Here is a 10,000-nt window from a genome sequence, read left to right as displayed (position 1 = left end):
TCTGCAGGCCATACATCCATCCTTTGAGCAATGGATGAACAGGAATTTGAAGAAATCCTGACCTACCTCTCTAAGAACAAATACCCTGAGAGCATTAAGTCGAAAGACAGTCGCAGCAACTGGCGAAAGAAATGCCGTCCTTTCTTATGCTGCAAGGATGAGCTCTACTACAATCACAAGAAGTATGGGGCCTTGTTGGCAGTAAAAGGAGTCAAGGATAAGAATCGGGTCATTGAAAAGTGCCACATACAGGCCGATGGCAAGCACCATGGGATTAATAGAACGTGAGTGTTTGTTTTATAGAAATTGTAATATTACTATTATTAAATTACAAAGCAATGAAAAATACATGTTTTACAGAAGTGTTATGACCAATATTACGACTATGTTTATAAAAAAAATAAAAAATACAAAAAAAATACACCAAGCATGTGCATATACATATCATATTTGCTTCAAATCCTTGACATTAAATTGTATGATTTTTTTACTTTTCTTCTTTGTAGGCTCAAGAAGATAAGCACAAATTACTATTGGAAGACAATAGCAAAAGATGTCCACAATTATGTTAAGATGGTGTGCCAGACCTGCATTGACCAAGCCATACAACAGACCAATGCAGCTAAAAACTCAAATACATCTCAGGAAGAATCTGAAGGAGGAATTCGGGTAAAATCCACACACAAAATAGTGGACAAAGCTATTGAACAAATAGGACTTGATGTGATTGGGAACATCTTGGAGCCAAGTGTTCCCTCTCCTCAAGAACCAGGATGTACTATGTTTAAGTGTGAAGGGGCTGTACCCCAACAGTCGATGTCACAGTCATTAGTGCTTCGAGACCACATAATGGCACAGTGTGGACTAGATGTAGTAGGACCCCTTAGTGAAACACACAAAGGAAAACGTTTCATAGTTGTGCTTACGGACTGTGTAACAAAGTGGGTGGAAGCAACTGCAATATCAGAATTTACAACTGAATCAGTTGGGAGTTTCTTAGTTGAGGCTATATGCCGACACGGGTCAATAGAAGAGATAATGACAAAACACAATCCTGATTTTTGTGCACGTTTAAGTGAGAAGCTTTGTTCTATGATAGGCATTGCAATCAGAATGTCAACCATACTACCTTCTCAACCAAACGGGTATATAGAGCACTACTGGTATAATTCAGTCTTGTGCGGTGCCTTGATGAAATACAGTAATCAAAACCAGTATTATTGGGACACATCTTTAAATCAGGTGATTTTAGCTTATAGGACATTCCATCAAAAGGGCCTTTCAGGATCCCCTTTCCAACTACTGTATGACAGACCTCTTCGTCTTCCGGTGATGGGCATCTCTCAGCCTTCTGGTGATTCTTACTCTGATGAGCAGGAGGCCCTGACAGCCCACATTAACAACTACCTGAAGGCTTTATCTTGCTCTACTCATCAGCAACAACAGCCAGGAACACAACATCAGGACAGACTGACTCCGCCTTATGCACCATCAGGCAACATTGACTCTCCCTCGCCTTCATCCACACCAATCAACAATTCTTCCCAACACCAATCCAGTCATGTCTTAGGATCATTTGCTCAAACTGTTGTCTCAAATAACCACATCAATTCGACACTTCCCATCACCACTTTCGGTTCAAACCTCCAACCTGCCTCCCACAACAATGTCTCTGTACATGCTATCCCTACCACAAGCATAACACCCCAGACAATACCTGCAAATCTGAATGCTCACACCATGTCAACAAACACTGTCACCCCCCAAACCATTCAGTCCAATAGCTCGCATAATCTCACTACCAACAGCCACATAATTACAACTCCTTCAGTCACCCCAGTAGCCAGCCAGGTTATTACTCCACACATTTCAGTCTCTCAGCCAACAACCGTCCAAACCAATTCTAACATTACCACGAATACAAGTTCTGACAGTCATGCGGGACATATGGTCATGATACAGACTGACATGAAGACGTATGGAGATTCAATTTATCTAATCTGTTCTCAGTGATGATGCAGCACCTCAGGGACGAACAGGTTTCAGGTAGAATCAGACACATCATAAAACACATGCAAATGTAGACATAATTTCATAGTGTGTATTTTTGATGATTTATGTTTCTTAGGAACCTTTCATACTAACACCAAGAGCCAACAATGATTTCTTTTCTAATTATTTTTAAACTTCTTAGTAGAATTTCTAATGAGTTTGAAATAAATACCTACCTCCTCAAAAATGAAAAGTACTATACAATCCCAAGCTTCTCAGTGATCTTTAGCAGAAAGGTTTTAATTTCTTAGGAAATAACTTTTAAATTTTTATTTGAAGGCCTACAAATTATTCTGAGAAATAGCTTTACTATATATTAAGGTCAGCAGCTTCATGTCTTCAGACTATCCGAAAGCGGTAATGTATTTACCAAGCGTCACCAATAAAAATTATGCAAGATAGTGTTGCTTACTATTTCCTTCCTTAGGTAGTGAACTGATTGAGAAAGAAAGACAAAGATAGAAACAAGCACAGAAAAAGAGAAAAAATATCGAAAGAAAGTTGAGCGTGGGAGCAGTGAGCAGTAAACAGTAGAAAAACAAACCGGAACAAATAAATAACAGGAGAGAAGATAAGAATGCTGTATTATAGGGTTAAATTATGAATAAGAATATTAGATTGAGAAGTAGGAGTGAGCATGGACAAGAGAGGAAAAGGAGAAAAGGAGTGGAAAGAAAGAATGAAAAGTCAAATTCTACAAAGCCACTGGTCACATCCCTCAATGTCAATTTGCTGCTGTCACTGAGAGGGCAAATATATATGCAACATCCACTGGTTTTAGTTCATTTTGTTTACATAAAGGTGGTACCACAAGAGCTTAGTCACTATGGAGTAATGACATACCTTTTTTGTAGGTTTTTGAAAATATATATATATTTCTTTTACAACTATTACTATTGTTAGGAATATGATATTAACAATAATGTAATGGTAATAACTATAATAGAGAGAGAGAGAGAGAGAGAGAGAGAGAGAGAGAGAGAGAGTGTGTGAGTGTGTGTGAGAGTGAGTGTGTGTGTGTGTGTGTGTGTGTGTGTGTGTGTGTGTGTGTGTGTGTGTGTGTGTGTGTGTGTGTGTGTGTGTGTGTGTGTGTGTGTGTGTGTGTGTGTGTGTGAGAGAGAGAGAGAGAGAGAGAGAGAGAGAGAGAGAGAGAGAGAGAGAGAGAGAGAGAGAGAGAGAGAGAGAGAGAGAGAGAGAGAGAGAGAGAGAGAGAGAGAGAGAGAGAGAGAGAGAGAGAGAGAGAGAGAGAGAGAGAGAGAGAGAGAGAACCTGATGCCACCAGAGATGGCATGTACGTACCTTACATGCCATGCTTACTTTGAGTGAAGTTTATTAATTATCTTTACCTATAGATGTCTCCACAAGTATTTAGTTACCAATGAACCGATGACTAGTGCTATCTATCATACATGTTTACCCTTTCCCTTAATTTTGGGAATTACTGGTAGCATTTATAAAATGAATAAATAATTAAGGAAAGGTGAAATCAGGTGAAGTCACAAGGTCTACTTGGTGGTTGAGCACTTGTAAAGCCATCTATGTGTAGAGACATTTCACAAAATAATGCTACAGTGAACAAAATATTTTCCGGGTGGTACTAGTTTGAACCATAAGAAAAAAGAGCTTTTCCCGGAGAATTCATCGATGGGGTAGTAAGGTATGCTCAGGTAGGCCTACTAATTGACTCCTGTGTGCGAAGCCAACTAAAATCACAGTGGATATGGCATATATATATATATCTATATATTTGTCCTGGCATCACTGGGTTAAGAATCCTGCCAGAGAAAGAGAAAGCAAGGAGTAGTCCCAGCCCAAAAGAATCACTTCACAAAAACAACTCGTGACATCCACATTGCATCTGTTGTATTGCCTACCTGGAAAAGGGGTCCCACATCAACATCGAATCCTAAGTCTGCAAATCCTGTTGCAATGACCTTGGCCCCACGGTCGTGTCCATCCTGACCCATCTTGGCAACGAGGATTCTGGGCCGACGACCTTCATTCTCAACAAATTCCTCAATCTACCAGAGTGAAGAGAGAGAAGGAGAAATTTTGTGAAGAGCAGGATTGGGACAACAGATATAGTAACTACTTTGGTTTTTAATTTTTATTTTTCATTTATATCTTGAGTTTTGTGTAGTTGATCATGTCTTTCATTAGAGAATATTTAAAGTACTGGTAAACTCTTTTTTATTTTATTAATAACTTAGTGTCATGTGTACCTTATAGATAATATTGTCTTATAAAAGAATGTGAAATTTAACAAAAAATAAACATTACACAAAAAAAGAAAAAGAAAAGAAAAAAAAAAAAAAACAACAAAGACACATTATTCTACATGTGTTTGTGCTTCAGTGAATACCTTTTCAGTTACTGCTGCCAAATCCTGCTGCTCCCCATACTCTGTCTTATAAGCCCCTGAGACCAGTCTGTCAGAGGCAATGTGACGACCAAACACCTGCGAGATAAAGAGAGTAGAATTAGGATACAAAACTATTTTTAAATGTCTAAAATCAATAATAACTACAAAATAATTAAATTATAATATTCCACTCAGCAAAGCAAAAGTCTTAACCCCTTATACACAGATACATGTACTGGCCACTGCATTTTGTGTGTGTGTGTGTGTGTGTGTGTGTGTGTGTGTGTGTGTGTGTGTGTGTGTGTGTGTGTGTGTGTGTGTGTGTGTGTGTGTGTGTGTGTGTGTGTGGGTGGGTGGGTTTGGGTGGGTGGGTGGGTTTGGGTGGGTGGGTGGGTTTGGGTGGGTGGGTGGGTTTGGGTGGGTGGGTGGGTTTGGGTGGGTGGGTGGGTGGTTTGGGTGGGTGGGTGGGTGGGTGGGTGGGTGGGTGGGTGGGTGGGTGGGTGGGTGGGTGCGTGCGTGCGTGCGTGCGCGTGTGTGTGTGTGAGAATTATGTTGTATAAAGGCTTCATAAGTGATCAGTTTCCTATTCCCTTGAAATTTGTTTATTGTTATAGGATCAATACTTTTATTATTATTATTATCACTGATCTTATGATTATTATAATATTATTAAAAAAATAATCAAAATGAAAAATAAAAATATAAATCCTTCCAAACATCAAGGAAAACATGGGGAGATAGGTATGACTAATAATTGATTCCTTTGTGACTAAGTCTTGTGGAGCACAAAGGGTTAATCGCCCTAATACCCTGCCTTTTAATGTTTACCTTCTCCATGGCTTGAGATATTTCACCAAGTGTGGCCCTGACCCTTGCTGCTGCAACTGCTGCTTCCAGGAGGTTTCCACTGCCACGTGCAGCTTCCTCCAAGGCATTCAGAGCTGCTGCTGTTTCTTGTGGGTCACGCTTTTCTTTGAGCTGGTTAGAATTAGGGATTTGGAGGTCAGAGATTAATCAATCAATAAATGAATCAATAACGGTTGTATTATCATAATGTTATGTGACAGGTACTGCATATAACAATATAAATTATGTTACAAGACTTTATGGCTTTTTACACACCTCTTTCAACTTGTTAATTTGCTTTGTGCGAACTTCATTGTTATCAATCATCAGGACATCAATTGTTTCTTCTTTATCCAGACGATACTTATTGACTCCCACAATTACCTCTGTGGGGGGAAAATGGGGAATTACACATATAACTCTTCATTCTATACTACAAATATATGAAACTACCATCACTCGAATAATTTCTACAAGAATCCAGCCTAAAATTAAGATCATTGTAAACTTATCTCAAATACCACTTCTATCATGCCACACAGCATGCTAACTAAAAAAACGTAGTTAACCAGTATAATCCAACATTCTGCTGTCATAAAGCATTTATTGATACCATTAAATATCATACACAAAATCATTTTGAACTCATTTTGGGGGGATAGCCATATATCTTTACTATGCAGTTTTCAGGTTAAAATAGTGATCTATTACCTCTATGGTTGTCCTCCTAATCATTTGAATTATGCCACTCAACATACCTTTTCCACTGTCAATCATAGCCTGTCGCTTGGCAGCACATTCCTCGATCTTTAGTTTAGCCCAACCTTGAAATAAGAGCAGAGAGAAAATTACTTTTATGTTATAATTTTTTTTTTTCAACCAAAAATAATATACTACAAGTTGATAAAAGAAATAGATAGAAGTGAAGTCAAGATATGGGAAGGGGGGGCAGAGAATAAGAAGGAGAAGAAGCAGGAGAGAGGGAGGTAGGAGGAGAAGAGGGAAGAGCAAGTGAGAGAGAGAGTGAGGAAGAGGGACAGAGAGAGAGAGGGACAGAGAGAGAGAGGGACAGAGAGAGAGAGGGACAGAGAGAGAGAGGGACAGAGAGAGAGAGGGACAGAGAGAGAGAGGGACAGAGAGAGAGAGGGACAGAGAGAGAGAGGGACAGAGAGAGAGAGGGACAGAGAGAGAGAGGGACAGAGAGAGAGAGGGACAGAGAGAGAGAGGGACAGAGAGAGAGAGAAGAGAGAGAGAGAGAGAGAGAGAGAGAGAGAGAGAGAGAGAGAGAGAGAGAGAGAGAGAGAGAGAGAGAGAGAGAGAGAGAGAGGGAGAGAGAGAGAGAGAGGGATAGGGAGAGAGAGAGAGAGGGATAGAGAGAGAAGAGGAAGAGAGAGAAAGAGGGATAGAGAGAGAGAAAGAGGGATAGAGAGAGAGAAAGAGGGATAGAGAGAGAGAAAGAGGGATAGAGAGAGAGAAGGACAGAGAGAGAGAGAGGGACAGAAAGAGAGAGAGAGGGACAGAGAGAGAGAGAGAGGGATAGAGAGAGAGAGACAGATAGACAGACAGAGAGGGATAGAGAGAGAGAGACAGATAGACAGAGAGAGAGGGATAGAGAGAGAGAGAGAGAGAGGGATAGAGAGAGAGAGAGGGATAGAGAGAGAGAGAGGGATAGAGAGAGAGAGTATATCAGTCAAACAATTTACCTGAAGCAACAGCCTTGGCCATACCACCCATCGACTCAACCTCATCAATAATATCCTTAGCTGCGTCATAAACCTCATTGGTAAGTGCCTCCATAGCATATGATCCAGCCCATGGATCAATTATCTGAAAAAAAGGAGTAATATTCTCTGATGATACTGCAGGAATTGTAAAGTACTGTTAAATAAGAGGAAAGATAAGAAAGGAAAAAACAATTTATTCACTCATTAAATTCTACAGCCCTCTTATACATATTCATAGCTTCCATTATAGAATAAAATACATCAACTACAGGAATATATAAAATTTCCTTAAGGTCAAAAACTAAAACACCAAGAAAAGGAATCAAAGCAACCTACCTTCGGAATACCCGTTTCCTCCTGGAGGATGATTTGGGTGTTACGAGCAATGCGTGCGGAGAAGACTGTTGGAAGACCCAGAGCCTCGTCAAAGGAGTTTGTGTGGAGAGATTGCGTTCCCCCGAAGACTGCTGCCATGGCCTCGATAGTTGTGCGGATGATGTTGTTGTAGGGGTCCTGTTATTGTGACAAGTAGGAAGTAAAAAATTGGTAGATATGTTTCTATGAAGTGAGCAAATAGGTACATATGTACATTTGTACATAAAGCATATAAATATATAAATATGTACACCTGTATATGCATCAAATTAATAGATGTAGAGTAAGTAAATTGTTGAGTGTGTATAAGCAGAGTAAATAAGTAAATAAAGTAATTAAATTAATATAACTGATATTCATTTTGGGTCCTACATGTGCAAGATATAAAAATATATAAGGTAATGAAATAGATATACCAGTGCTACAGACAAGTGGGGTACAGGAGACATATATTTCCCTCTTAATATTTGTGTCTTGTAACCTTGAGGTTCAAATAGTTCACCAGTGAATGCAAGTCACTGATAGAAAACAAAAGTGGGCAAATCATTAATTTGAAGCATAAGAGAAGTTGTACAGACTCTTTCTCTGAAAGTTATGCTTGCCTATCCATTCTCCACAACAAGATCCCTAAAAATAGAATAGAGTAACACAAATTATATATTTCAAGCAATCCTTGTTGTGATAAGTATAAATCAATTAGCATAATTAACATGAACTAAAGATAAAAAAAAATTATATGTAAAGCAAATTTTAATTAACCCAAATCCGACGGGCATATACATGCCATGCTCACTGTGAGTTTACTTTATGAATTGTTTTTACAAATAGAAGGCTACACTTGTACTAATTCACCAGTGAGCCAATTACGAGTACTGCCTGTCTCGCCTGTTTACCCTTTTCCTTGATGAGATCAAATAAGAATCATGAGGAGAGAGAAGCTGTATCATGTACTTTCATTAAAGAAAAAGAAGAAGAGGAAGAAGAAAAGGAAGAAGAAGAGGAAGCAAAAAGATACCTGTTCAGTCAGGGACCACCCAGATGTCTGGCTGTGAGTTCTCAACATTGTGGACTTGCTGTTCTTGGGTGAAAAGTTGGATTCAATCAGGTGAGCCCAGAGACGACGAGCAGCTCTCATTTTTGCTATTTCCTGTGGATAGTTTGTTCTTATTTATTTTGTCCTTACTATACCTGATGCATGTACAAAAACAGCGAATAATATGAAATCAAGAGCACTGTTCTGCTGAAGTTAAATGTTCTTTGATCACAAATTGGCTATCCTCTTTCTGTTTCATAATAACATAATAAAACAAAAACTTTTCTTAAAAACAAAGCACTTGCACATTTTATCAGGTGAAGAATAAAAACAAAATGAAACATAAACAAACTTACCATGAAGAAGTTCATTCCAACACCCCAGAAGAATGACAGTCGAGGGGCAAACTGATCAATGTTCAGTCCAGCAGAAAGTCCCGTCCGGCAGTATTCCAGACCGTCAGCAATTGTAAAAGCCATCTCCAGCACAGCATTTGCCCCTGCCTCTTGCATATGATAACCGCTGATGCTGATGCTGTTGAACTTTGGCATGTGCTGAAAAATGTAGAGATGTATAAGCTGAAATTTGCTGTTTAAATGGGTTTGCGGTTCTTACATCACTGTATAATCAAGAGCAGGAAAAGGGAAACTTCTTTTTTTTAAATATATTATTGGATATTTCTGATTATTAAAAAATTAACTATGGAAATAGGACAGATGGTATGGGAATAATGAATATTTCCTGAGTTTATTCTAGAAAAGTAAAATAAATAAATAAGTAAATAAAAATAAAAAAAAGTAAAATTATGCTAACCTCTCAGTACACTTAAGATCTAGAAGATGACAAACTTGAAACATGAGGGCCAAGAAATATATGCATGCATTTTCTACTGAATCTATTTCTAAATAAGATTGAAGATCTGAATAGGAGTTACGAGTTTCAAAAAACAAATAATATGCTGCCAAAGCTATATGTAATTACCCCAGGGTCAACATTTCTGCTAACAACACATACAAAAAAGTTCAAAGAACTAACTTTTATTAGTCCCATTTTAACCCCAAACCGATGATCTTGGCATTCCCACTTTCAGTTTATTTTATTAATTGTTTTTACACATAGATGGCTCCACTTGTACTAAGTCACCAATGAGCCAATTATGACTACTACTTGTCTCACCTGTTTACCCTTTTCCTTGATATTAAAAATACTTTTTTTTTTCTTATACCGCCACTACTAATGTCAATAACATTATAATAATTAAAATGTCTATAATAAAAACAAAATTGTTGATATTGATATCATTAGTAAATTCAAGGAAAGGTGAAATTAAGTAAGGTCACAAGGTCTATTAATTGACTCTTTTGTGGCTAAGCACTAGCAGAGCCATCTATGTGCAGAGGCATTTCACAAAAAATTATAAAATGAGCACAGTATTTTTCAGGGTGACATTGGGTTAATTATCTTAAATATAAAGGTACATCTTTATATATAAAAAAATAAGTATAAAAACATATACTAGTCTAAATTTTAAGGGCAAGTAGATCCCTAAGCTCATATCTATTTTTTTTTTTTGCCTTACATTAAGAAAGAAAGTCATAATATGAATGA

General features: G+C 38.1%; 2 protein-coding genes across 3 annotated transcripts in view; one reads left to right on the top strand and one right to left on the bottom strand.

The window, feature by feature from the left end:
• The window catches only part of LOC125031103, a 4,684-nt gene extending 2,231 nt beyond the window's left edge, over positions 1 to 2,453 (top strand). For both annotated transcript variants that reach the window (XM_047621600.1, XM_047621599.1), the window contains exons 2-3: positions 8 to 284; positions 507 to 2,453. In XM_047621600.1, the coding sequence (XP_047477556.1) occupies positions 31 to 284; positions 507 to 2,013 (1,761 nt within the window). In that variant the 5' untranslated portion in view covers positions 8 to 30 and the 3' untranslated portion in view covers positions 2,014 to 2,453. The remainder of the gene's footprint in view (positions 1 to 7; positions 285 to 506) is intronic.
• Positions 1 to 10,000, bottom strand: part of LOC125031102 (methylmalonyl-CoA mutase, mitochondrial-like) — a 23,790-nt gene that overhangs the window by 9,469 nt on the left and 4,321 nt on the right. Inside the window, exons 6-14 of the mRNA XM_047621598.1 lie at positions 8,749 to 8,946; positions 8,375 to 8,506; positions 7,321 to 7,497; positions 6,964 to 7,087; positions 6,019 to 6,084; positions 5,537 to 5,646; positions 5,243 to 5,392; positions 4,415 to 4,510; positions 3,927 to 4,073 (exon numbers count right to left, since the gene is read on the bottom strand). Coding sequence (XP_047477554.1) covers positions 3,927 to 4,073; positions 4,415 to 4,510; positions 5,243 to 5,392; positions 5,537 to 5,646; positions 6,019 to 6,084; positions 6,964 to 7,087; positions 7,321 to 7,497; positions 8,375 to 8,506; positions 8,749 to 8,946 — 1,200 coding nt within the window. The remainder of the gene's footprint in view (positions 1 to 3,926; positions 4,074 to 4,414; positions 4,511 to 5,242; positions 5,393 to 5,536; positions 5,647 to 6,018; positions 6,085 to 6,963; positions 7,088 to 7,320; positions 7,498 to 8,374; positions 8,507 to 8,748; positions 8,947 to 10,000) is intronic.

This window comes from Penaeus chinensis, chromosome 12 (assembly GCF_019202785.1).
Source record: "Penaeus chinensis breed Huanghai No. 1 chromosome 12, ASM1920278v2, whole genome shotgun sequence".
Lineage (NCBI taxonomy): Eukaryota > Metazoa > Arthropoda > Malacostraca > Decapoda > Penaeidae > Penaeus > Penaeus chinensis.
This window is presented reverse-complemented; position numbering and strand designations above follow the sequence as displayed.